General features: G+C 53.4%; 7 protein-coding genes across 7 annotated transcripts; 1 reads left to right on the top strand and 6 right to left on the bottom strand.

The window, feature by feature from the left end:
- Positions 1–140: 140 nt before the first annotated feature.
- Positions 141–377, top strand: PHACADRAFT_142204 (uncharacterized protein; the record flags this gene model as incomplete). Its single annotated transcript, XM_007394839.1, has 1 exon — positions 141–377. The coding sequence occupies one exon, from the start codon at positions 141–143 to the stop codon at positions 375–377; it is 237 nt and encodes a 78-aa protein (XP_007394901.1).
- Positions 378–1,340: 963 nt separating this feature from the next.
- On the bottom strand, positions 1,341–2,602 carry PHACADRAFT_119257 (uncharacterized protein). The gene is made up of 5 exons (XM_007394838.1): positions 2,513–2,602; positions 2,451–2,463; positions 2,337–2,358; positions 2,230–2,279; positions 1,341–2,160 (listed from the first exon to the last, which is right to left on the bottom strand). Exons 1-5 carry the CDS (start codon positions 2,570–2,572, stop codon positions 1,991–1,993), a joined length of 315 nt encoding a protein of 104 aa, XP_007394900.1. The 5' UTR covers positions 2,573–2,602; the 3' UTR covers positions 1,341–1,990.
- A 2,638-nt stretch (positions 2,603–5,240) lies between these two features.
- Positions 5,241–7,092, bottom strand: PHACADRAFT_172754 (glycoside hydrolase family 18 protein). Its single transcript, XM_007394837.1, has 6 exons — positions 6,788–7,092; positions 6,645–6,732; positions 6,450–6,595; positions 5,707–6,394; positions 5,593–5,653; positions 5,241–5,542 (listed from the first exon to the last, which is right to left on the bottom strand). Exons 1-6 carry the CDS (start codon positions 6,970–6,972, stop codon positions 5,382–5,384), a joined length of 1,329 nt encoding a protein of 442 aa, XP_007394899.1. The 5' UTR covers positions 6,973–7,092; the 3' UTR covers positions 5,241–5,381.
- Positions 7,093–7,527: 435 nt separating this feature from the next.
- On the bottom strand, positions 7,528–11,716 carry PHACADRAFT_254611 (uncharacterized protein). Its single transcript, XM_007394836.1, has 9 exons — positions 10,664–11,716; positions 10,231–10,616; positions 9,998–10,177; positions 9,447–9,945; positions 9,096–9,388; positions 8,875–9,040; positions 8,404–8,823; positions 7,814–8,350; positions 7,528–7,753 (listed from the first exon to the last, which is right to left on the bottom strand). Exons 1-9 carry the CDS (start codon positions 11,472–11,474, stop codon positions 7,665–7,667), a joined length of 3,381 nt encoding a protein of 1,126 aa, XP_007394898.1. The 5' UTR covers positions 11,475–11,716; the 3' UTR covers positions 7,528–7,664.
- A 1,358-nt stretch (positions 11,717–13,074) lies between these two features.
- On the bottom strand, positions 13,075–16,260 carry PHACADRAFT_119248 (uncharacterized protein). The gene is made up of 5 exons (XM_007394835.1): positions 15,742–16,260; positions 15,189–15,691; positions 14,429–15,132; positions 13,539–14,373; positions 13,075–13,481 (listed from the first exon to the last, which is right to left on the bottom strand). Exons 1-5 carry the CDS (start codon positions 15,956–15,958, stop codon positions 13,332–13,334), a joined length of 2,409 nt encoding a protein of 802 aa, XP_007394897.1. The 5' UTR covers positions 15,959–16,260; the 3' UTR covers positions 13,075–13,331.
- An 844-nt stretch (positions 16,261–17,104) lies between these two features.
- PHACADRAFT_254607 (uncharacterized protein) lies at positions 17,105–18,475 on the bottom strand. Its single transcript, XM_007394834.1, has 3 exons — positions 18,454–18,475; positions 18,252–18,394; positions 17,105–18,186 (listed from the first exon to the last, which is right to left on the bottom strand). The coding sequence occupies exon 3, from the start codon at positions 18,120–18,122 to the stop codon at positions 17,217–17,219; it is 906 nt and encodes a 301-aa protein (XP_007394896.1). The 5' UTR covers positions 18,123–18,186; positions 18,252–18,394; positions 18,454–18,475; the 3' UTR covers positions 17,105–17,216.
- Positions 18,476–20,060: 1,585 nt separating this feature from the next.
- PHACADRAFT_254604 (uncharacterized protein) lies at positions 20,061–23,208 on the bottom strand. The gene is made up of 11 exons (XM_007394833.1): positions 23,108–23,208; positions 22,885–23,051; positions 22,760–22,804; positions 22,580–22,697; positions 21,803–22,519; positions 21,604–21,746; positions 21,502–21,544; positions 21,343–21,451; positions 21,033–21,289; positions 20,713–20,981; positions 20,061–20,658 (listed from the first exon to the last, which is right to left on the bottom strand). Exons 5-11 carry the CDS (start codon positions 22,167–22,169, stop codon positions 20,191–20,193), a joined length of 1,656 nt encoding a protein of 551 aa, XP_007394895.1. The 5' UTR covers positions 22,170–22,519; positions 22,580–22,697; positions 22,760–22,804; positions 22,885–23,051; positions 23,108–23,208; the 3' UTR covers positions 20,061–20,190.
- Between the last annotated feature and the right edge of the window lie 775 nt (positions 23,209–23,983).

Here is a 23,983-nt window from a genome sequence, read left to right as displayed (position 1 = left end):
CGCCGCTTTCTTTCTCTTGGAGCTCATGTTCAACTTCATCGCCCCTCGTTCACTCCTTGCGCTCTCATTCTTGTTGTCTTTGTCTGCACCGGCCGTATACGCGGGGTCGGTATGTCAGCCTGGCCAGATGAGTAATTAGGATGGGTCATCTCTGTAGGACCCCAATCGTCGGACTTACACGCTGTACAGCTATAGGAAACTCTTGGTACCAAGGCCTGGACATACCGGGGCGGTCGTTCCTGCTATACAGCGGTTTTATGATGACAAACAACTGTAAGCTCATCGCAGAGAGCGGCTCTACCAAGAGCTCGACACAATATTGCAGTGGAGGGTACAACGACGGCAGGTCTGTGACCTACGACAGCAACCACAAGTGAGTACTGTAACTCTGAGACGCAGTCTGGCTTAAGCTAGGGGTCTGCTAGTCCCATCGCTGCCGTGGACACGCAGGGAAACCATTGGAATTGCTCATCCAGCAGTGACGGAGGGTGTAACAACGTCGGCTTCGAGGTTATAGCCTGCTGCTCGAGGGCGTAGACTGCGGCACCGCATCAGTGTCTTGGTGAAGCCTCACTCATATTGCGTCCCAATTCTCCCAATGCGTCATTACTTTACCATTTTACTGCTCCCTTTGCCTGCGGGCGGCACCATGAACCATGGCTGTGCCGACCATCGTGAAGTTTTTGATGCTAAAATAACTCGCTGGTCGACAACTGAAACGCGCACGCTGTGCCTTTGCGCTGTGCGGCGGCGACGGCGTGCGATGACCGGCGTCAGGACGCGAGCTGTTAAAGCGTATCCTCTGTGGCAGAGCAGGCGCTGCGTATTGATCTTTGGTGGCTCGCAGCCTCTCCAGGCCGCCGTCAAGTCAGGCAGGGACTCCCGAGCCTGTCACGGTGCAAGGGGGTGATGACGACCGATGAAGGCGAAACTAGAAGATGGCCCACAATTTTTATTTATTGTTGTGCAGATAGCTCGTAGTTGATAAGTGTGTTAGAGGCATCTAACGCTTTAGAGTAGACCGCTGAGATATAGAAATGGAGTGGCAGGCTGGAGAGACTCGGTTATCTTCGTTCTCGTACTAATCGGATCATGCGGATCACAGCGCCACAAAGGCTTCGCCTGCCATTCAAACTGCGGCTCGTATGGGCTGAACCCTCCCGTCATCGTCTCTCAGCGACTGCGACATGGCTGGTGCCAAGATACCACCTCAGGCTCGTAGACTTCAAACAATCATCATCACGGTACCAATCATGGGCGCGGTGTCATGTAAGTCTTCGATTTTTCTTCGTGTTTCGCTGTCCAGTCTTCTTCGCAGACAGCGTGTCTAACGCTTCATACATTTTGCATTGCTTAGAACCGTACTAACATATTTTGATAACACAGATGTCTTGTACGAACGTCTTGTCCTGGGCAAACCTCGTCGCACGCTTCCTCGCAACGATCCAGATGCTCACAGCCCAGTTATCCCTGAACCGCTTCACTCTGAGACAGTACATCCGCGAGACGCGACGAAAGAGCAATAGTGGTATTTCGCTAACACGACGCGGGGAAAACGCAGAAACCGTCTTGTATGCGCCTTGTTGCATCGATTTTGAGCAGGATGATCGTATTCATAGAGCAGCTTCAAATGTGACCGCCTTCGTGTTGGCGTTCACGTGAACACTGTATCTGGAAACGGCACATACAAGACTTAAGCTGAAGACTAACATAGCTTGTTCACTTGGCCGTCGAGGCGTGGGAATTATTTTGGTCAACTTCAACAGGCGACTGGAGCATTGTAGCCTGGCCTGTGGTCAGAGATGGCAAGCAGGTGCAGAAACAGGCAGTTTGCATTTTTTTTTTCCAGCCCGGTTCAAAGTTTCGAGCAGGTGGGTGTTGACCGGAGAAATGGAGAGAACATACGTTGCGTCCGAGAATCAGTCCATGCGTTCGCTAGCTCTAGTCCACCCCTACACTCAAACGGCCGGTATTTGCCCAATTTTCCTTTCTATACTTCGCGAGTACCCTCGGGAGTAGCAGCAGGGGTAGCAGAGGGAATAGGACTGGTGGGGATAACACGGACACCAGGTATCCTTGCAGGGTTGAACGAGCGGTCGCAGTCTGCGTAGGCAGCGCCCGCTCCGAAACCAGTCGAAAGTGCAATGGGCCATGCGCGACCTAAACAGCATTTTTGGTAAATTCTCCGCGAAGGTGTGGGGTTCGAGCCGGAAAGTAGCAATTACGCACGCTTGAAGAGGATGACCGAGGCGACGATGCCTACGCTGAAGCCAACGCCCCTACAGATAGAAGGAAAGCTGTTAGACGAGAAATGATTTCAAAGAGCAATAACGTACGCTTTGACAAGCAGGTCCGCCACTGTTTTATGCGAAAATCACACCGAACCCACGTTCCGAGTTCACGCGACCCGGTTAGCATGCTTCGCACGACGCGTCAAAGACGGTACCTACAGCAGCGGTCATACTGCCAACGCGTCAACTCGCGTACATATGACAGGTTGAAATCTTCGTACCTTCTGCGCAACAATATTTTCGCTCGAAAGCGGCTTGGATGGGGCAGGCGTGGTCGACATGGGTGATGGTCGTGGAGAGGGTGCTTAGACGCCTAAATTATGACGCCCGCGCGCTTTCCCTCGCACATCCTGCTTCCACCCCGCATGCTTTCTCGTTTAGCCGATATCACTCTCATATTCTTCAAGGCAGAATACACAAGTGAATTTTTCTGTAAAAATGTTTTTTGTGCTCTACCAAGACATGGACAATTAAATCCCCAGTATACAGAATGCAGCGACGATATGAAAACGCCGCCCGGGTACCGCCGCTGACAGGCTAATTTTCGCCTTGATTTTTTGCAGGAACTTATGGCGAGCTTGTCATGGGACGACAGCCAAGCTTGCTGCTCTAAATCTCACCACCGCTCGGTCATACGAGGTGATCATTGAGTAGCTGGCACAAGCTGAGTCCAGAACTCTGCTCATATTCAGCGCACCCTTTATCATCCAGTAGTCATATCTATGCGATCATCCTCTGTCATGGATCCTTGCGTCTCCAACAGCTACTTATTTGTCTAAAGTCCTGCTCGACAATCAGTGGCCATACGCAATGAAGACGGATGCCGTACTCACTGTCTCATGATGCTAGGACTCTCGCACGCCTTCTCAGCACAGAATGTCCCTAAGCTCGAGCCGTGGAACGCGTATGTAATCCACTCTTTCTGATTGTAGTATGTAATTTACTGACCTCAGTGAACTCCCTAGAGCAAATGCCGAAGCATGCGCACTGCTCGCAGGCAGTGCAGGGCTCGGCGACGGGAGAAGCAACGAGGACAGTTGCAGTGAGAGCGAGAATGAGACCGGCGAGCTTAGTGAAGTGCATTGTTAGTTGTGGGTAAGTGTATCCCGCCGAATGAGGTGAATGGGAATCTTTTCAGGCTGCTCTGCATCTCTTATATCCTCTTCCCCAGTCTCTGACCCTATTCGTATCGACTACGGTATCCACTCTACCGCCCGCTAATCTTTAGGTCGCTCTCATGCGGTGCGCACTATCAACTGAGTGGGTTGGATGGATGTAGGCGGGATGTGATCGCGGTGTCGATCTGTGTCCCAGGAACCGTGACACGGACGTTGTCGGTTGACCGCATTACGTCTCACCTTACCCTACTGCCAATGCCTGCACTACAGCGTCTCAGCGAGTCGTTGATCGACGAGTATGCTAGCGCGTCTTCAGTAAGTGCATTAATTCTGCTTTCTGCTCTCGCTGTGACCTGCTCCAAGGACCCATGAATACGTCACTGAAATACACTGCTCCGCCCTGTGGTGAAGCTTGCGCTCGTTAATCCCATCAAGCCTCAAACTGTGCTTTCGAACTAATTTGGAGCAAATGTCATATATCCACTCAGGAAGTGGCATGATACGTCGACACTCTCCTCTGCCGGCGATTAGTAGCTATTGCAGCTCTGACGTACAGTCGTTTGCTGATGTCGGAAGCAGAAACAGTCTATCCTTATTGTCCGTATCTCCCGCGTACAAGGATGTCAACTTCCTTTCGTTGTGGCCTATATGTGCTCACTTCAGACCGCACGTAAGCACCAGGGCCGGTACTTACCCTGCAGATGAGCCCGCTGTTTGCCATGGTGCACTGTTCACATTCCGTAATAAATGTGGAACCATCTATGAAGAGAAACGCAACAGGATTTGATATCACTTGCCCCGCTGAAACGTATGATGCTTTCATTCAAGCTGCGTTGTTTGGGAATACGAGGCTCGGTCTGTGTCAGCTATCTTTTCGTAATATAGACTGGCCCTGATACAGCAGGATCTTCACTCAAGGTCTCATCTCTGCGCTGCCGTGCTAAATGCTTGGTGAGTGAACATTTATACACGTCGAATCCCGGAGTGATATTCAATCTTTTCTTCATTTGCAGAGTATCCACATAATGCTTCAACCCACCAACGGCATCCGCAACTCGGACCACTAGTCACTAGTTGTTTGCCTGGGGTACCGTTAGTCATGACTGCCAAGAAGCGGCCAGGAAGGGTTCCCTACTCATCGTTTCTAGACGCCAGGCAACTCGACATGGGTCATGGGCACGTAGCTCTACTAACCTCAGCCTATCGAAAGGTATGTTAACGTGCCAAATTACACTCGACAAACTGAATTAACCGACCCCGGTCAAGGCCTTAGGTTCGGAGCATATATGGAAGCAGTCGCATTGTATGCACGCAATGCAAGGCCCGCGAGCTTTCTGAAGTGCATGGTGGAACCGCATCGTGAGGTGGGCTGTCCTAGCTTGCATATCTTATATTATGCTCTTCTAGTCTCTCCATTGATTGTATCCTAGGCTATGAGACTTCTGGATTCTGTTTAAATAACAGTCATGCGGTACGTAAGGCAGTGTCAACTGTCAAGTCTTCAGGTACGGAGCATGCATACTTATATGATGACCGCGCTACGTTTACAAATCTGTAAGCGGAATGCAGTCATGATTGCCAGCTTTCTCTCAGCAGCCTAAGTGACCCAACTACTAGTCACCGATAATTTATACGTGTAAGAGAGCTGACCATTCCCTTATACTGCGGCTTACAAAATATGCGCAGCCTTGGTCGGCGCAGTACTAGTGTAACCATGCGACCATGGGCTACGTATATCTATGGTGTTTCTGGACATCGTTCGTCGCTTATCGAGCGCCCTTCGTTGCGTACAATTCTCACACGGGAGCCTGAGCACGATAATTGGATGTTTCAATGCTTTCCTAGTGTCAGTCAACTCCGGCAGAACTAAGCATGTCAATATAGGTGTATAGTGGTATCACACACATGGTCGAGGAGCGCATGGACATGTCAGGGCCGGCTATCCAGCCGATAGGAGGTCGGCACGAGACTACTAAAGCGGCAGTCCCAAGGACATGACACCCTGACAGGAATCCTCGCCAATTCCCATGCCGCCTGAGATCGCGTCCAAGAGCACGTCCTCGTAATCCCCGACAGCTTCCCACATAGCGAACCCCAGCAGGCCGGTCTGCTGAATAAAGCGTCCCTTGGCAGCTGTGCAACTGCATTAGAAGGATCCCTGGTACGTGAACACGCCTATTTACCAAACGATTGGGCGTCATCGTATGAGACCATGGTTGACAACTTGGGGTCGTACAGGTAGGGCTATGCGAACCATCTAGACTGAGTCTACCGCAGTAATGAAAAAAAGAACATACCGTTTGGCTGCAGGTGTCGTATCGATATCCCATGCCAGGGACAATCGTGCCATTCGAATCGAGGTAGCCCTTCTCAACCAAGCCTCGGAAGTTGAAGATGCCAGATGGACCACCTGCTGCGGGGTTACCGCAGACGTCGGTGCCCGCGGGAGAGTCTTCGTCCCAGGAGTCTCCAAATGGCTGTTGTGACTTATCGAAGGATGGGTAGGCGGCAATAGATGTCGTTCCAGCGGGCTGAGCCTCGCCCGCGCTCGACGCACCGTTGAACGCGTTATCTGGGGTAACGTAGTAGCTGTGTCCGTATGATGCCACGCCTATGACAATCTTGTCGGCAGGGAAGCCTGCTTTCGTCCATGCCGCAACTGCAGAGACCGCAGAACCTTGCTGATATTGCGGCGGAGCGCAGGTGTCGTCGAGAGGCGAGTTCGGGCCCACGGCAGGTGACCAGGTGCCCCAGACGTCGTAGTTCATGAGCGTCACATAGTCGAGAACATTGGCGAAGGAAGAGACGTCGGCAGCAGGAGTGCCATCGGGCGAGGCGAAAGGTACGATTGAGGTGGCGGTCGAGACGGTCATACCCTGGCCTGCGGGAGAAGAGCGAAGCTCTTGAAGGAATGCGAGGAAGTTGGGTGTATCCTGCTCAGAGATGATGTTACATCCCATGCCTTGCTTATTTGGATATTCCCAGCTGCAAGGCGAGGTCCAATAAGTAATGATTGTAGAAAAGTCTCATGTATGCTTACTCCAGGTCGATCCCGTTGAGATCGTATTGCTTAACTAGACCCAGCAGAGCATTGGCAAACATGGTACGATTCTCGGGGGACCCTACTGCAGTCGAAAAGTATCGGGAACCAGTCCAGCCTCCGACGGTCAGAAGAGCAGAGACATTCTGAAAACGAAGTCAGCGATAATAACGAGGACGGTATGTCTGTACCCACATTCTGATGAGCCATATCGACCAGCCTTGTTAAGAGTTCTGCATCTGAGTCCTGCAGAGAGATCACCGATGGATCTGGTGTCGTTTCCCTTTAAGGTTTGGAGTGTAACCATCGACTCAAGAGCATTGAAACGAAAGGCTTACGCGAAGGCATAGGATACTGAACTCCACTTGTCCCAGCTGATATCCTCCAGAGGGAGATACTGAGCATGCCAGCCCGTGTACCAAGTCGTGGCGACGGCAGCCGGTGCCCCCGGGCATACGGGCACAGCCCGAATAGATGAGATAGGGAGCAGGGAGAGGACGCCGAAGGCTGAGATGGTCCGCATTGTCCCGGCTGGCAAGTCGATGGGATCGAAGGTAGGATAGAGTGATTCTGATTGCACGTTCTGTCCTTTAACTCCTAGTGAGGGTGCCAGCCTCAGCCTGAACCGAAACGTCAGCCCTGATCATGGTCAGCCAGCTCGAAAATAATTGATGAGGGCTGTCGGACGGTCTACTTCAAAATCGCACACAAGGGGGTTATGAATTGGACTGGACGATATCTTGTCATAGTAAGGTTCAACTCACCACTGAGCAGTCCACAAACCAGTGGGATAATCATTTGAGACGGCGGATTTAAGTTTGCAAGTTCCCTACTCGCCAGAGTCTTCATGAACGCTCACAGCGACCAGCCTGCTTGATTTCAGGAAATAGCGATATTGGCGCTTACTCCTTGAGAGCAATGCATCGTTTTTCGCTCTGCTAGCTGCTCCACCGGGTGAGAAGGTAGAAAAGCCTCGCCGCCACGGAGGACGAGGAAGAGAAACTTCTTAGGAGAGCCCACAATGCACGGCAATACTGAGCAGCCCAGTGTTGAAAGTGTGATAACCTATGTAAAATATTACGTTCGTTATGTTCAGTGAGTTTGCGATGCTGTCTAAAAATACAAGTGTGATGAAGTAGTGCGATGAGCATGATGGGCCTAGAATGTATATATGCTGTTGGGAAACCCTCCACGACCACTTCCGCCGCAAGGAAATTACGCGTCCCGAACGTTGGTATGGATGAATAACGTCGAAAAGAGATATTGCGAGAGTTGACAGTCATGTAAAGGAAGATGCCGGTAGCCTGTACAACGAGACGATCAACTGGCCATTTCCAGTCAGATAAGGAAAAGGGGAGACGCACCAGAGTTGAGACTCGCGAGGCTGGTGCAGTACAAAGCGATAGGCTCCTCGTCCAACCTATCATCCTGCTTGACGGCGAACCGCACAAAGACAAGGTCGAGCATGTCGCCAACACAGTCAAACGGCAGGTTCAGCCTCTGCTCCCACACGGGGTTAAAGCCGTTGTTCTTCACAACACAAGTCTTCACGGTCACTGTGCGCGCGGATGTCGCACCGCTCGCCGCAGCTGAGGTGTTGTGCGGCGGAGAGTAGCTGCGCTGGCCGGACGTCGAAGGCAAGAAGGGTACCTGCGTCCAGTCGGGGATATGCAGCGAAACCTCGACGAACGGGTCTAGGACCGAGCGGTCGATGATCTCCCGGCCTAGTGCATCCTTTGGGCGAGGAAGCTGCTGCGCAGAGATAACCGTGACATCGAGGAAGTGCTGTGTCCGTTTGGAAAGCAGCGACTTGTCTCCAGAACGCAATGCGGGAGGCTTCAGCACATAACCCGCCCGCTGGTTGCGCTGAAACATAGCGTGATTGATCATATACCCCAAGTCTACGGTCATTCATATCAACGAAAGCCTCAGACTTCATGCAATCATAACGTACCAAAAGTCTGCCAATTTAGCGCTACCAACTGAGCACCCGCCGACCAGTAACGGTGCGGCTCGTAGTTGGTGCTCCCGATGCGTATGCCTTTGGGATAGATACGCACAAGGTGTGAGCGGCAGTGCTTGATGAGGTCGAACATGCTCTGCTTCAGGAGCTTGTTCGTCGTGTTCTCTGACAGCGAGAACATGTGCTCGGGAGCGTACACCTCCTTCTTATTGAGCCCGCGGCACTTCACGCCGACGGTATACACGAGCAGCGCGACGAGCTCCATCGACATCTTCACCTTAGGCTTCTCGGGTAAGCGGGCAGCAGGCAAATTCGGGGAGATAGCTGGGCGGGAGGACGTCGGGTTCGAGCTGCGGCGGGGGTTCACGCGTTCCATGATCTGCCTGGCTTTCGTAAACTCGGACTTCAGGCCTGTGCCATGAAAGTGAGAAAGAGGAGGCATTAGCAGTATGGAGGACGCACCTTTAATCATCTCAGCCTCGTTCTTCCGAGCCTTGCGCCATTCGTGCCGTATCTCCTCGCGGACGTCGGAATCAGAGGTAGAAGTTTCAGTCGACGAGGATTCGGCATCGACGGAGACTTGTTTCTCTTGTATACCCTCCTTCGAGGAGACATATAGGTTCTTCGCCTATCCCACGGATATAGTTAGCATCAGGACGAGGATCACCTCCATTACGGCACACCTTCAGTAGCACCCGACCCTTCAGGTCTTCAGGACTCGGCAACACCTCGATCTTCGGCCGGCCGTCCACCGGGGCCTGGACCAGTGAATCGCCGAAGACCTCGTCCATGATTGACGCGATGAGAACCTGCTGAGGCAGGCTACAGTGCACCTCGGCAGAGATAATGATAGGGTATGGCGATGCAACAAAGGCATAGCGGGCGATTGCCTGGCAGATGTCTCTGAGCAAAACCTTGGTCGTCAACGTCTTTCCATGGTAGATGACGGGCTCGATCTCGCCGTCGTAGATGTCAACTATAAACACACCTCAGCTCCAAACTGCAGGTTTCACAAATGAATGACGTGAACGTACCTTCGACACTCCTGCAGCTGTGCAACAACGCCCGAATGTACCCCTCGATCGTGCTCTCCCCGACAAGCTGATGACCGACTAGATACGTATTGTGCGAACTCGAGATGTAGTACTCGGGTAATGGCCGCGTCATGTCGTGCTTCTCATCACGAAACGCGGCGTTGTCTGACGAGAGCAGGAACGTCGTGAAGCTCTTGGACGTGAGCACGCCCGTCTCATGGGTGGGCTTCGGGGGTGCGGGCGTTGATGAAGAGCCAGACGATGGAGACGACGACGTGTCAGCGGGAGGTTGGGACGTGCTCGTGTTAGTTGTCTTATCGGGGCCGCGTTCAGGTGTGCCAGGGTTCAGGCCCGCTGTAATGGCCGCGTTATGGAAGGTGAGCTCGAGCGCGTTGCGGGCCGGTGAGCCTGAAGGACTTGAAGAAGCTTCGCCGGCGGCATCGGGGAGGGACGCATGCTTGACGAAGAGCTGTTGCAGCTGTTCCTCCGAAAGCGTGGACTATGCAATACAGCGTTAGACGACAAGCATTCCTGTACGATTGCAAACGAACCTTCTGCTGCTCGCGCATGAACTTGGCAAAACTATCATATCGTAGTGTCCCATCAGTGGATCCTGAGTCATAGCAAAGTCGTTTGAACAGCCGGTCAACTTCGGGTCTTGCCTTCAGAGCTTTGACAAACTTGCGGAAATCGGCAAAATCGAGGTAACCGCGCTGATGAGTGTCTGCTTGCTGTGTGTATTCGTTAGGTCAAGACCTGCATCTTATGAGTCTCGGGTGCGTACCCGGAATCGCCGCAGCAAATCGTCTCTGCTTGGGTTGATGTTCAGCCTCCTGCACATGCGCTCGATGTCGTCGAATTCTAGCTTCTGACCCTTCTCCTCATCCGCGACCTTCCATAGCTGCTTCTCCCACACGACCTGCCGCAATGCACCATGCCCGAGGCCGCTCATGAGCTGCTTCCGAATGTCGTACAGTCGGCGAATTGCCGTGTCCCACATCTGGAAGACGTCGCGTGTGGCAGCAATGAGGTGCAGCGTCTTGTACGAGCCATCGAGCATGTAGACAATCGTGAGCCATCTGTCTTCGTAGGATATCGTGAGCTGAAACTGTTCGCGGTAGTAGCGTGCGTCAGAGCCAGTCCGAATCTCCTTGATAGCTTCGATGGGAACTGCAAGTGGTTAGCACCGTGTAGAGCCGTAGGAAATGCGTACGCACTGATGCGAAGCTTCTTCGAGTGCCATATAATTTCGCCCTCGTCAGGATCGAGGCGAAAGAAGTACCGTTTCTGCTTCTTCGCCGACACCTTCATCATGGGAACACCATTAAGCAAGAGCGGTGGAATTGGCACATCGTCAGTCGCAGACGACGGGCTCTGGGGAGAGAGTACGGCTGGCTCTTCGGCAAACTCGGATGCGACAGTAGTATTCACGGGCGACGGAGGTTCGCGTATTGTCGACAAAGGCTGCTTCGCTACGTCCGTACTTGGGTCATGTGTAGCCTCTGCGTTCGCTGCGTCCTGCAGCACTGATGGCATTTCGTCGGGGCTGGCAACAGGCATTGGACTCGTCACCTCGAAGGTGGTCTGGGATGGAGCAGTGAGGTCGGGTAAAGGCTCGCTGAGTGAAATAGCGACACGAGGCGGCTTCGTCCAGGCAGAGATGACGTCCGAGGCAGAGCGAATGTGACCCTTTATACTTGCCTTTCTCCTCGTTGTCGGCTGCGCAGCGTAGCCAGAGGCGTCTCGAGGCGCTGATTGCGAAGATATCGATCTTCTTGACGGCACCGAATCTTGGTAACCGAGACTTGTGTCCGCAACCGCCTCCTCATCGACATCCCTTGACCGTGACCGCGAGCGTGACTTCACCACACTCTGCAGCGTCCTCCGGATGCTCCCTCTAACCCCCAGGCTCGCACTGCCATCGCTCCGTCTCCTCGAGATCCCTCGCGGCGGGTACGCTGCATTGGAAGGCGTGGGCACAGGTACGCTATTCGAGTGGTGAGGACGTCCGTGGGTGCCATTCGACATGGACGTCTTGGATCGAGTGTACGCAGGAAGATCGACGCGTCGGGCCGTGTCTGCGATCGCGGGCACCGGCTGCCCCTGTGTCGTTAGCAAATTCGCGGCGCGTCGCAACACTCGTCGCTTCGGCGGCCCTCCTTCTGCTACAGAGCCGGCATTGCTATCCATACTGTCCTCGCGTTGAGGTGGCCGTCGTACAGACTGGATCATGGTTGCCGAGCGTGCTCACAAAGCTGCGCTAGTGTCGGCGGAAGATATACTTCAACGAATGTCAAAGACAACAAAAAGGACAAGGACGGGGAGAAATGTCGCCGAACATTTCATCAAAACCGTGGAGTATAGCAGGCGTTGATATAGTTGCAGTAAGCAAGGCCTACGTATGGGCGGTGCGCTGAGTAGTTCCGGACTGAAAGCGTGTTAGTCTCAGAAGCGTGTGTACGGCAACCCCAGACGCTGTCAGTCACCCTTCACGCTCTCTGGCAATACCCAGCTACGGCAGAGCAGTGTTCGCTGCGCACGGACTCGCTTAGAAATGCACAGTATAGCTGTGATCAACGTGCTCGGAAGGGGCGACTTGGCATAGACTTGGCGACAGTTTCTCAGTCGCGTTCATGGCAACCTCATTCAGGGTCACAAGCATTAAAGTTGCGGAAAAGTTTCGCGGGCTACTAGGAACCACTTGCGCTTCTCGTGCGAATGTGCGAGCTATAGTAAGTCATAAACTCTAGCTTACCATGCACCGAGTCCTCCGGTGCTGCGAACGCAGAGCCAAACCAGAGCGAGGATTCGAGCTCAATGTCATGCGTACGTCAACCTCCAATCCTCGTCCAATACAGCACAAAGCTTGACCTTGCTTTCACCCCACACCGAGTCTATCCATGGACACGCAGGCATGGACCACGTCCGAGGCTCTGCTCATTGCAAATGTCATGACCCTCGGACGCCGGACTCGGTACGCAAACGTGCGCACATCCCGCTCACTTCCGCTCCAAGGGGCGGACTTCCATGCATCGCTCTCATCTGGGGTTGTATTTTCACAGCCGCAGAGAGCCTAGTAGCCGATCGTCCACGCGCACGACTCGCGCGGGGGCTGTGAACTTCCCAACCGGTTCGCCACTCGGGCGGTCCGGCAGAAGCTCGGAGGTACGTCTTATCTGCTGCTCCTTCGCTTATGCGAGTACAAACGCATGTTCAGGACTACGAGGACGAATCGATAAGAGGCAGCTCGCGAAGATGGACATGCGAGGGTGTGCAGGACTTCAAGTGAACCCAGGCGCTTACCTGTCCCGACGAGTCCCACGCCACCGCGCCTTAGAGAAAATGCAGGAAAACGTCAGGAAAACGCGTGTCGCGGACAAGTGGATATTCAAGCTATGCAGTCCATACATGTATCTGGCAAAGTGGATATTCAGGCTATGCATCCGGGATATGACACTCGGAGACGAATTAGAGGGCGGGCGTGTAATGACCGTAAGTCTCGCGTAAGTTACTCATTTTTCCATGGCATGCTTATAGACAATCTTATTTGGCACTGGCCGGAACTTGGAATCAGCTATGGAAGCAAGCTATCCCAAGAAGCACCCCAAGCCGTCCCAGAAGGTTCTTGATGAAGAACCTTTCAGTACCGAAAGATTCTTCACCAAGAGACTGCGACACGCCATGAGCCGGTGCGCAAGCTTCGCAAATCCACAACAAACCCCACCATGAGGCATTGCCGAGAAGAGATGTGTATGCTACATTGCTATTCATTGGTTTCACAGTAAAAATACAAGACAGAGCGATTACTAGCATACTTCTTTGTGGTACAGTGAGGTATCGTAAATGACCCACGAGATCCAACTAGTCGGAGACACTATATGAAACTCACGCCGAGACGTCAAATGCACTGCTCTCCCAACCAGGCTTTCTCTTTTCCTCCTCGGCCTTGTTCTTGACCGTCTGCGTGAACGATTTCACCTGCTGGTAACCCTCCTTGATCTGCTCCTTCGCCTCGCCCGCAAGTTCCTTCGCGCGCTGGCCGACCGCCTGCGTCTGACCGCGAGCCTCCGCCTCGAGCTCGTCGACGTCGACGTCCATCTCCGCCGCTACGCGCTCCTTCACGCTCTCGGAGAAGTTGCCCTTCGGGCCACGCTTCTCACCGCTGAGCACCTGCGGCTCGGCTCCCATGGCGAACACGGCGTCGCCGCGCGCGTTGCCCTCGTCCTTGATGAGGCCTGTGCCGGTCGCCTTCCAGCCCTTGAGCAACCCGCCCTCGCCACGACTAAGCTTACCGAGCTCGCTCCAGAAGCCCGCGACGAGGCTCGCGCCGCGCGGGAGGCCCGCGTCTTGGAAGACCTCTGCGCGGTTGCCGACGTCCCAGGCAACGTTGTTGACCCACTCGAGCGCACCACGGAAATTCTCGGCGAGTACGGTCTGGAGCGTGTCGCGGAAGCGGGAGGTGATGACGGGCTTGAGGACCGAAGCGAGCACTTGATGGTTGCTCTGCTTGATCGTCAGATCGAGCTCGTCGCTGACCTTGACCTCGACGCGCTGGACGTCCCAGAAACTCTTCTTGAGCTCGCGCTCCTTGAGGCCTTCGGGCGAATTGGGGATCATGCGAACGACAACGTCCACGTCGACACCCTGTGGCGGGAGCGTAAGCTCGAGGATACCGGAGAACTCCGATGGTCCGAGTGACGATGTCTTTTGCCTGAAATAGAATGATACTTCGCGGAGAGCAAGCTGGATACCCTGCGCGTAGATGCGAGTGAGAGAGCCGACGGCAGTCTGGGCCTCGCCGGCAGATGGGGCCTTGATGTCGATATCGGTGATATTGCGAATGTACGCATGTCCCGGAAGTAGGGCGAATCGCGAGATATCAAGGTCCTCGAGGATGAACTCCACGTCGCTATCCATGTACTCGGTTCTGGAGGGGGATGGTCAGCACGATGAGCGTAAGATCTGGGAAAGAATGTACGAACCTCGGGATAGGTATATCCTTGATAACACTGAGCAACCTCGGAAGGTAGGCGTTGAAGATATCCTGCCACATCCAAATGGGCTGGTTGAGGGTACCAGCATTCTCTGCAGCCTTGTCAGCAGCCTTGGACGCTGCAGTAGCGAATGCGTCCTCAAGGTCGGACGCGAGTTTGGCCTGCGCCTTCCTCAGGCGAGTAAGGTCCTCACCACCCTCGAGGGCAACGCTGAACTCCTTGCCCTCGTTCTTGAGATGCTTGAAGTCTTCGCGCCACTTCTGGCCCTCAGGGGTGTCGGCAGACGTGATATCCCTCCATCGAGTCTTGAGTTGCCCGCGCGCCTCCTGTGCCTCGCCAGAACGGACGAAACCGCGCTCGTCGACGCAGCGGCGCATGAAACCAAGGGTATCGTCCATAGCCTGACGGAGCTGCTGGTCCTGCTGGATGTCGACACCGCACACGCGAAGAGCACCAAAGAAATCGTCGAGCGACTTCCCATTGGCATTCCGCTCGAAGAACTCGCGGACACCGCGGATAGCTTTGATCAGGTGCTTCTCAGGCGTTGGATCGTCAACGAAAGACTCGAGGGAAGTGTCGGTGTTGACATCGCCGGCGGTGTCCAGCGACTTGTGCAGCCACTTGCTGAGTATGTCGAAGATGGTGTTGATGGAGTCATGGTACTCCTGATTTTCTTGTGCACGGTCGCAGATCTGTGCAAGGAATTTATCAGATAAAAGCCAAAGGCCTTCCGACGAAATCGACTCACCTGGTTGAACGCATCCTGCAGACGGTCGTTGGTGCGGTTCGCGAGATCCTTGCCGGTGGCAGCGGCGACCTGGGCAGCGCCGATCGTCTCTGAACCTGCCTCTTTGATGGTGTCCATCGTAACCTCGAACTGCTCCCTCGTATCCTTGTTCTTAAACTTCTCCTCCTCGGGCTTGTTCTTCAAACCAGCCTCGTTACGGTCGCCCTTCTCGATCTCTTCGTCGACCTGTCGAAGCGTTTGGGCAGCAGAGCCCGCACTCTGGCTAACATAGTCGGCAGCGTCTGCGATCGCGAGGCGCATGAAGGAGGCGAAGTCGTGCAAGACGCTCTGGGACTCTTGGGTCACGGTGGAGAGCAGAATGGAGAAAATAGTGCGGAGCGCGCGCGCCAAAGCGGAGGCGTCCTTCGAAGCTTGGTCTGGTGCTGAACCGGTAATGTTCGTTGAGGTGTTCGAGACATCAGCTTCGTGCAAGTGCCAGAGCGACTGCTGAATGAGGTCGTCGCCTACAGAGCGGTTCATTCTTCCGTCTAGACAGGAGAACGTGAGTGCGTACCATTTTTGCTGTCTCCTAGTTGCTTGTATGCGTTGAGGACGTCGCGCAAATCCTGTACGAGCACGCTTCCTTGCTGGCTGAGCTCCCCGTAGTCCGGTGAAGGCTCAACCTGAGTGAGACCACTCTGCAAAAGCCAGTCGATAAACTGGTCGATTTGCTGCTGAGACGGGAGCTTCCCAGCGTCGAGGGCGGCGATAATAGAGGATGCCTTTTCCATGATGATTAGATGGTAGTTGTAAACGTTGAAAGCGTCGAAGAACTGGTCGTGTGAGTCGTAAAGTCGAGGCAAAAAGAAACTAAGTAGTGAGGGGCGGGAGAGCCAGAGAGCGACTTCTTATAATCTCCTAACGTGGATTGCATGACGCATTTACCGGCTTGAAGTCTGTCAGTGACGGTGCGGAGTGGCGACCAAGTGGTGCGGGCACAAGTGGAGCAAGTCTCAACAAGATCATCATCGCAGTCAAGCGCCTAAACCCCAGGCACAGGCGCCTAATACATCGCAGGAAATTCAGCTGGAAAATGAAAGAGCTTTCCCTTTGCTTCGCCGTCATTGTGGTGTCCCGGGCCCGACGCACACAGCATCAGCCGCAAAGGTGGACGCTTCAGCTGAGGCCTCCCACCGTTCGTGCTCAGTAACATGAAGGAAGGCGTAGCTAGCTACACATATTCAGTATCAATTGGAACATTTGTAGCTAACTACATCCAGCTGTACGAACCTTAGTAACGTGAGTGGAGGTGGTGGGAGCTGTATTCAACGGCCGGTGGGTATGCTCTAGAACCAAAAACGCAGGGTGTCTTTTCTGCTGAGCCCCTGAAATGGTGGAGCGGTGGGTCATTCATCGGCGAGCGTAATGTGACCTTGACCAGCTCTACTCATTGCCGTCCGTCATCATCGCCGAGATGGAAGACATGGTTGCCTCGTTAGACCCGAAGCCGTTTCTGGACATATTCTTCCCAAATTCCCGTTCAATCCCGCGAGAGAAGTTGGCAGACATCCAGCGCAAGGCATTCACTAACGACAAGACGCCCGACCAGTTTGAAAACCTTCCCGGCATGATGTTGGCTCCTGACGAGTCGGAATCGCCCATGCCTGGCTCCCAGCAGTTCGGTCCTAGCAAAAGGAGGATACCGGAAGACGACGACGCCCGGGGATAGTCCGACAAGAAACCCCGTACAGCCTCAGCCGCAGGGGCAGGAGTAGCGTAGTCTGGTGAAGCTGCACATGCCGTATCGAGACAGAATTTCTGAATCGCTCCTAGTTCTCCTTCATCACTTGCTTAGTTAATTATTATTACCGAAATATACTTTACTTCTCCGCATCTGGTTTCTTCCTTTTTTCCAGACGTACATGAACAATTGACTTCGTCTTTCTATGTGAATGAACCAAGTGCACGAACTGAGAATGCTTCCGAGAAATCAAAATATAGATCTGAGTAAAAGTGCGGGCGAAAATTAGCACTTCGGCGCCGGACGAATCAGCGATGTACCGTCTCCCAGACCCTTTTAACGACCTTCACCAACGCCACAATGTCTCTAGGTCCCGACTTGCAGCACCCGCCGATGACAACGCCTCCCCACGCATGCCCATGCCTCATGCAAGGCATGATGGCCTCAGCAAAGGCTGTCGCCCACGCTCCCGCCGCCTCATCCTCGTCTGCGCCCACCGCTACCCACGACTGCGTCCCCACATCCCATTCTCTCCCATTCGGATACAACACCAACCATGGTCTCTGCTCTCCGCCGACATGCACCACCACCTCGCCCATCTCACCCACGATCGACGACAGATAGCGCACGCCAGTACAGTTGATGCCTATGCCATCTGGAACAGGATTCGCTTCTCCTGCTCCCTCTTGTTCCAAGATTGCTCTGACGACGTGGCCGGCTGTGACTGATCCGCCGTCGGGGGACTGTTCTGGGTACACGCCGAAGGGGTGCACGCCTGAAATCCACCACTGCTTTCTCCAGCGGCTGTCGGAGCGACGCGCGGGAAGCTCGCTGTTGAGAGCACCCATCGCTCGCCGAATAGCGGTGATCTCGCGCGTCAGAGGCACGGTCTCGAACGCGACCCAGTCGATGCTGTCCCACGTCTCTCGATCCTCGGCAAAGACTCGCAGGCGGTCCAGGTGGAAGCCTTTCAGCGCCTCGATGGAACACTCACGCAGCTCCTCTTCACAGGGTGAGAAGCTGTTGCGGGCTCTGGACGCAGATGGCCCGGGGCCGTACGGAGGCGGGTACATCCCGTCGAACTCGTTCGCGTTCAATGTCGCGCCGTACGGGCCGAGCGAAAGTGCAACCTGCACATCTTCGCGGCGGGCCTCAGTGCGCTCCACAAGGAAGCGGTCCTTGGCAATGCATGCGAGTGCAACCGCCTGCCGCATGATACGTATTGCGTCTGCGCGCGTATACCCGGATCGTTCGAACGTGTTGTATGCGGACTGATATCTGATTGGAGTCGCCAAGGCCAGCTGAGCATCAGCAACAATAACAGCTCCCGGACATGCACTCACGTCGCCGTGGATATGATTCTGGCGCCCGCTTTGAGGAAAGCGAGGTGCGCTTCGATGATTACTTCTGGGTCGTGCTCGATAGGCCGGGCAGACCAGAGCGGTGTCGAGATGTCACGATAAAATGTATCTTCAAGCGTTGTACCCTGCCTTAAAGATCTGAGATCAAATACGAAATACGTATTGAAAGCGGCGAGATGCCCACAAGTCCGCCATCGAGGATCAACACAGGCGGCAGCTGATGCTGTGCGCCTTCCGACATGTCGCGTTTCTACAACAATTAGAGTCGATGGTAAATTGATTTGGGTAGCCCCGATGCGGGTAAGCTGAGATTTCGAGCTAGTGAAAGCGGCAAGGAGTGGAAAGGTGGTAGAACGTCATGACGGCAGGACACAAGGCCCAAAGCCAGGAAGGCGCTCGCTTTGTGGCATTTGATGGCGGGGTGACTGAGGTCCTTGAACAGACTACTCTCTCCTTGCATATATACAGATGATTTGGATCGACTCATCATCCAAATCGTTTTTAGTCAGCAACGGAGACTAACGCGCTAGTAACTAACCGGCTTTACTGGGTGCATCACCCAAAGTGTGAAGATAGGTCTTACAACGCGCGAAGATTCTGATACGACTTGCAATGCGGCCAGCTTGATCAGAGTTTAATCATTGAAGTTGAAGTCAGTAACAAACCGTCGCAAGGTTCCGGTCGTGGTTGGACTGCTCATTGTTGTCTGTATCTTATCAGGATTTTAAACACCTAATATTTGATGACGTCCCTTGCAGGAGGATGAAGGATTTTCAACTTTAAAATATTCCGGGAGGCTTATACACTGAGTGAATTTGCGGGCAGAAAACGTACGAGAATTTTGACATACGCTTATACAATGGTACGAATATTTCGCGCGCGAGTGTGCTTAACCGCCCGTTTACTGGAATCTCGGACACTGCGGCAAAGCCCTACTCTCTTCCGCTATTGCATTGGGCTCTGCGACGCCTACGGCGTAATGGGGGGGGGCTGAATTGTAAAAGTAGAGGCTGTAACATAACATAACATAATAATATCCTAGTAGTAGTGGCCGTAATCCTTGACCGGGAGACATTTAGGTACATCCTTCAGCTGAGAACTGGTCCCCAAAAAAAGAGCAATGTGTTCAGCCTTATCCTTACACATAAAATACAGGTCTAAGCACCACATGTAACAGGATAATGGTATAAAGCAAAACTGATGAGCAGTTCCTTTCATGTACTGGTGGCTTCGGGGCTGAGCTTACTAGTACTTCATCAGGAAACAGGACTTGGCTCCATAGTGCTCCAAAATGCTCCTGTAGCACTCTGTCGCACTGTGGAGCCAAGTTGTTTTCCTGATAACACGGTATGACATCCATTTCCTGTGGCATTTATACATTTACTATATCTTAATGTATGTATCTCACTAGTACACACAAGCAAAAGCTACCGAAATGTAGATCATGTCAAGGTAAACACCCTGTGGTAACAAGAGCTGCAAGGTGCCTACCATATCTAGTGAAAGTGTGATAACAGTGAATCCGTGCCTCTCTCTCTCATTATTATGCCCTCCAAAGACATGGGACTTTTCCTATGAACAGCAGACAGTATACACGTTGCTCAGTGTCAATAGCAATTGATTTTGTCATGTAGAGGGCGAGTGAACATTCAATATTCAGTACTTGCCCCAGTTCGTGATGTAGTACTAGACGAAGCATTTCAAGCGCTCATTCACGCCACTTCGGGGTCTTTGGACAAACTACTCATTCGAGCATAGCCAGATTACACACATTTGAGCTGTTCAAATGCAGGTATATATATATCAACGGATTGACTATTACTAGGTTATTCAATACAGGCACCATACAATGTCCATAATCCGGAGTCTACATTTTATCCCAGTATTGACAAGTCCTCCGAGTCCTTGAAAGCTTGGTCTCCTATGCTTTCCGCTCAGAAACAAGCCTCGAGTCGGGAGTGACTTCACCCTTCTCTGCATCTGCCGTAGCTATCGGCGTAAAATTCAATCCATACTTCTCGTCCTTATCTGTGTGCATTGGTATCTCCTTCATCAGCAGCATCGACAGGAGCCCGAGCCCGGCGATGCCGATCATGACCTCAAAGATGACATCGATGCTGTCCGCGAAAGCGACGCGAACCTGTGTCCGGAGAGGCTCCTCGAGGCCGTCAATGAGAGGTATCGCGGCATACGCGATCTCGACACCGCCCGGGAACTGCGCGACGAACGCCGCGGGAAGCTTCTTCTTCAGCTCGTTCTGCAGCACCGTCGATCCGATGGTGATGCCCCACGTCTGCGCAAAGGAGCGCACGAATGCAAAGAATGCGAGCGCCGCTGCTGTCCGGTCGATTGGTAGAGGTGCGAGGGCGGGGAAGACGGGTGCCGGGAACTGTGTGGAGTATGTAAGTGGGATATGTGTTGAGAAACGCAGGAGGGTACGTACGATGATACCTATCCCGGCTGAGACGACGACTTGGTAGCCAACCCATTGTGCCATAGGGGCGCGAGCCGTCAACAGACTCGCTAGACCAAATCCGATGGTGATCAGAATCCAGCCTGCATAGTTTACTGGCATGTATCTCTGGAACCGCTCGACGGATATGCCACATATCATGGCGAAGACGGAGATGATGAGGGCAGCGGGAAGGGTCTGTACTCCAGACCGGACCGGTGAAGATCCAAGGACAGCTTGGAAGTAGACGGGTATATAGTCTGTGGGTGGCCGTCAGTCTCAAGTGTAAACTCGGAAGGACTAGATCTCACAGACGAGAGCCATGGTAGTAAGGCCGTGCACGAAGGTTTCTACATACGCGCCGAAGGTGATCCGGTTATTCAATACTCTCCATGGAATAGTCGGCTCTTTTGGGATCTTCGCTTCGTAGAAAATGAACGCCGCAACGAGGGCGAGTCCAATGATAAGGGGTGCCAGTACTTGAGCAGAATCCCACGGGAACCGAATCCCACCAAATGTAAGTCCAACGATCGCGAGTGTTGTCCCCGCAACAATGATCGCATTGCCCCTGTGAAGTGACCATCAGTCGGCCATTGAGCAGTTAACAGATCCAATACTTACGACCAGTCAACCCGCGCAAACTTCTGTCGGACAGAGCCCTCAGGCGCACGCACTCGGAGGAAGAACCATACCAGGACGAGCGCAATGCCGGAAAGTGGCAGGTTCAAGTCTGTGAAGCCGAGTATCAGATAGAGCACATCATTTCGAGATTCAGCTTACAGAATAACCATCGCCAAGATGCCTCGCCAGCAAACGCCCCTCCCTACATCACACAGGTCACTGCCAGATACATACTAGTAGTGTAGAGAAGCGACGACTTACGACCGGAGGGCCGACGCCACAAGCCAGAGCCCATGTCAGACCAATCAGACCCTGGAACAGTCCCCTTTCCGCGAGTGGAACGAGGTCAGATGTGATGATTTGTGTGAGGCCGATGATGGCACCGCCTCCGATGCCTTGCACAGCTGCAGCCATGGGTGTCAGTGACGTGCATCAAGCAGAATACATGAATTAGACGTACTCCGGGCAGCGATGAGCATGTTCATGTTCTGTGCTGACCCAGATAGGGCGCTGCCGACAGCGAAGAAGACAATGGATCCAAGCATGATAGGCTTCCGCCCAAATATGTTCGCAAGAGCCCCAGAGAGCGGGAGCACCGCCGTGCTAGAGAGCGCATAGGCAGAGCCGACCCAAGAGTACTCATCGCCGCCGTGGAGGTCCGCGGTGATCGTCGGGAGCGCTGTGCCGACCGAGGTCATGTCCAGCGCGCTTAGGAAGGTCGAGACGATAAGGGCGAGAAAGGTGAGCCAGAATGCGGAGCCCCTCACCTTGGGGGAAGAGGCAGGCTGCTGCTGTCGAGGCTCCGCTCGTGTATCTGTGCTCGACATGGTAGAGCCAAGCTAGTGTCGAATGTGAGTTTGAGAAACGCTCTTCCATCTCCCTGCGCTTTATGTACTCCCGAAAGCGGGGGCATCATTCTGCTAAGAGGACGTAGTTGCTCTTCGCCTACTCGAGGCTGCTCGAGAACGGCCGGGTACGCACTGCAGTAGATCTTTGAAGTGCATGGACAATGCAAAGAGCTGGTCGTATGGCTTACTTGCGAGCAAGTTGCAACCAACCGAGCCTCACACGTAAGCACATTGTGTCGAACAGGCGCCCACGCATGCCTGGATCGCGATGGCCCCAGCAGAGAAGGGGCATGCACCGGACATCGACCCCCGGAAGACAAATGGGGTATCTGGTCCAGAAAGTGAAAATGAGTTATCAGATAGTGCGCCATTTCTGGGTGTTTGCTCACCTTTGGTCAACGTTCAAAAATCCCGCATGCATTACCGAGGGCCTGGGCGAATACAATAACAGGACTACAATCCTTCTTTCAGGTCTGAGCGAGACGATATCCTTGCTTCAAGAAATGCCTGCTCATTTAGAGACGAGATGCATCAGAGGGTGTGAGGCGTGGCATGCAGAGGTGACGTACAATGTGGAAGGCCCAATTAGCGTAGTGACCCTCATGGAGATCTTCCTTCAAGCGGAAATCGGAACCATAGACCGGTCCGAGAACATGAGCTCAAGAGAGTAGCAGTAAAATATATCTATACATACATTGGCGTATGCATTTTTGCTTCTCGAACTCACTTGAGGGCGAGATTATCTTCTCCTAAAGCGTTGTCGAGCGGCACTTGACTTTGATTGAACGTTGTCCTGCTTGAGGGCCCTCAGATAGCAGACATGTTGTACCAAGAAGTCAACTCATGTCTTGATTGATTAAGCTTCGCGTCGTCGTGTTAGCACTGACTAGACATAAAGCTGAAGGAGGTCAACATACCTGCATCTCGCGACCAAGCCAAAGTGTTAACAGCTTGGCAGAGCCTTGAGCTTGTGCACGACTTTCAAATCCAAGACGCCACCATATGAGACAGAACATCTGCTCGCAGACACGGAGTCAACTGGAGTCAAGCTAGTCACGACGAGCAGGTAATTTCTCTTACGCAGTCAACGTTGAGCACAGACGCCGGGACCACCATCCGGCGAATGCAGACGCCAGTGCTCGAGCTCCCAGGACCCAGGTTCGCATCTACTCACATGATACGACGACGACGACGACTCCATCTTTCGACTAAATGTCCGTAATCCCACTCCAAAGCGTGAACAGAGAATAGGCAAGGCATACTCCTAATGTCCCTGAGTCTGCTGGTCCAAACTTGTCAAACTTCAAGCTTCAAGGATGACACGGACAGCGTGTATATCAGATGGTGAGCAGGGGTCATATTCACTCACAAACCGCGAAAGGATGTATCCGTATGATGGACCCCGCCCCAGAGTGGCTGGCAGTCCAATTGAACACCGTGCTTCAGCTGCGCAGGGGTTGGATTGTGAGCAAGCTAAGGTTAGCCTACCACAGTCCATTGTTCAATATATCCGCATGACAGCGTGCAAGATTGCAAGCACCAGACTCAGGAGATACCTCTTGTGCACATGCCACCGTGTTTTCAGACACGCCAATCGATAGAAAAGGCTATTATCACTGCAGGGATGGCCAGGTGCAACAGACATGCCGCCGAGCTGCACAGATGAATTTCGCGAGGCTTGTGTAGGATCAAGTCGCGACGTGTCCTGCAGTGCCGGTATGAAGTCATCGGCTTACCAGCCAATATGGGTTCGAGGAGTGGTAAATAGCTTCGCCCAATAACGACGATCTTTC

This window comes from Phanerochaete carnosa (genome assembly GCF_000300595.1).
Source record: "Phanerochaete carnosa HHB-10118-sp unplaced genomic scaffold PHACAscaffold_4, whole genome shotgun sequence".
Taxonomy (NCBI): domain Eukaryota; kingdom Fungi; phylum Basidiomycota; class Agaricomycetes; order Polyporales; family Phanerochaetaceae; genus Phanerochaete; species Phanerochaete carnosa.
The sequence above is the reverse complement of the archived record's forward strand: the minus strand, read 5'-3'. Positions and strand labels throughout refer to the sequence as shown.

Excerpts from the sequence above, each read along its gene's own strand:
- PHACADRAFT_119257 (XM_007394838.1), bottom strand. The coding sequence starts at position 2,572 with ATGTCGACCACGCCTGCCCCATCCAAGCCGCTTTCGAGCGAAAATATT. Across the intron at positions 2,280-2,336 it reads GCGGACCTGCTTGTCAAAGC|GGGCGTTGGCTTCAGCGTAG; the intron begins GTACGTTATTGC and ends TTCTATCTGTAG. Across the intron at positions 2,161-2,229 it reads CTCGGTCATCCTCTTCAAGC|GTCGCGCATGGCCCATTGCA; the intron begins GTGCGTAATTGC and ends AATGCTGTTTAG.
- PHACADRAFT_172754 (XM_007394837.1), bottom strand. The coding sequence starts at position 6,972 with ATGCGGACCATCTCAGCCTTCGGCGTCCTCTCCCTGCTCCCTATCTCA. Across the intron at positions 6,733-6,787 it reads TCAGTATCCTATGCCTTCGC|GGAAACGACACCAGATCCAT; the intron begins GTAAGCCTTTCG and ends CAAACCTTAAAG. Across the intron at positions 6,596-6,644 it reads TCGATATGGCTCATCAGAAT|AATGTCTCTGCTCTTCTGAC; the intron begins GTGGGTACAGAC and ends CTTCGTTTTCAG.
- PHACADRAFT_254611 (XM_007394836.1), bottom strand. The coding sequence starts at position 11,474 with ATGTCGAATGGCACCCACGGACGTCCTCACCACTCGAATAGCGTACCT. Across the intron at positions 10,617-10,663 it reads CTCGAAGAAGCTTCGCATCA|TTCCCATCGAAGCTATCAAG; the intron begins GTGCGTACGCAT and ends AACCACTTGCAG. Across the intron at positions 9,389-9,446 it reads CAGCTGCAGGAGTGTCGAAG|TTGACATCTACGACGGCGAG; the intron begins GTACGTTCACGT and ends GTGTGTTTATAG.
- PHACADRAFT_119248 (XM_007394835.1), bottom strand. The coding sequence starts at position 15,958 with ATGGAAAAGGCATCCTCTATTATCGCCGCCCTCGACGCTGGGAAGCTC. Across the intron at positions 14,374-14,428 it reads AAGGATATACCTATCCCGAG|AACCGAGTACATGGATAGCG; the intron begins GTTCGTACATTC and ends ATCCCCCTCCAG. Across the intron at positions 13,482-13,538 it reads GCGTAGCGGCGGAGATGGAC|CGCGCGAAGGAACTTGCGGG; the intron begins GTCGACGTCGAC and ends GCGGTCGGCCAG.
- PHACADRAFT_254607 (XM_007394834.1), bottom strand. The coding sequence starts at position 18,122 with ATGCGGCAGGCGGTTGCACTCGCATGCATTGCCAAGGACCGCTTCCTT.
- PHACADRAFT_254604 (XM_007394833.1), bottom strand. The coding sequence starts at position 22,169 with ATGTCGAGCACAGATACACGAGCGGAGCCTCGACAGCAGCAGCCTGCC. Across the intron at positions 21,290-21,342 it reads TTTGCGCGGGTTGACTGGTC|GGGCAATGCGATCATTGTTG; the intron begins GTAAGTATTGGA and ends GTCACTTCACAG. Across the intron at positions 20,982-21,032 it reads TACTACCATGGCTCTCGTCT|ACTATATACCCGTCTACTTC; the intron begins GTGAGATCTAGT and ends GGCCACCCACAG.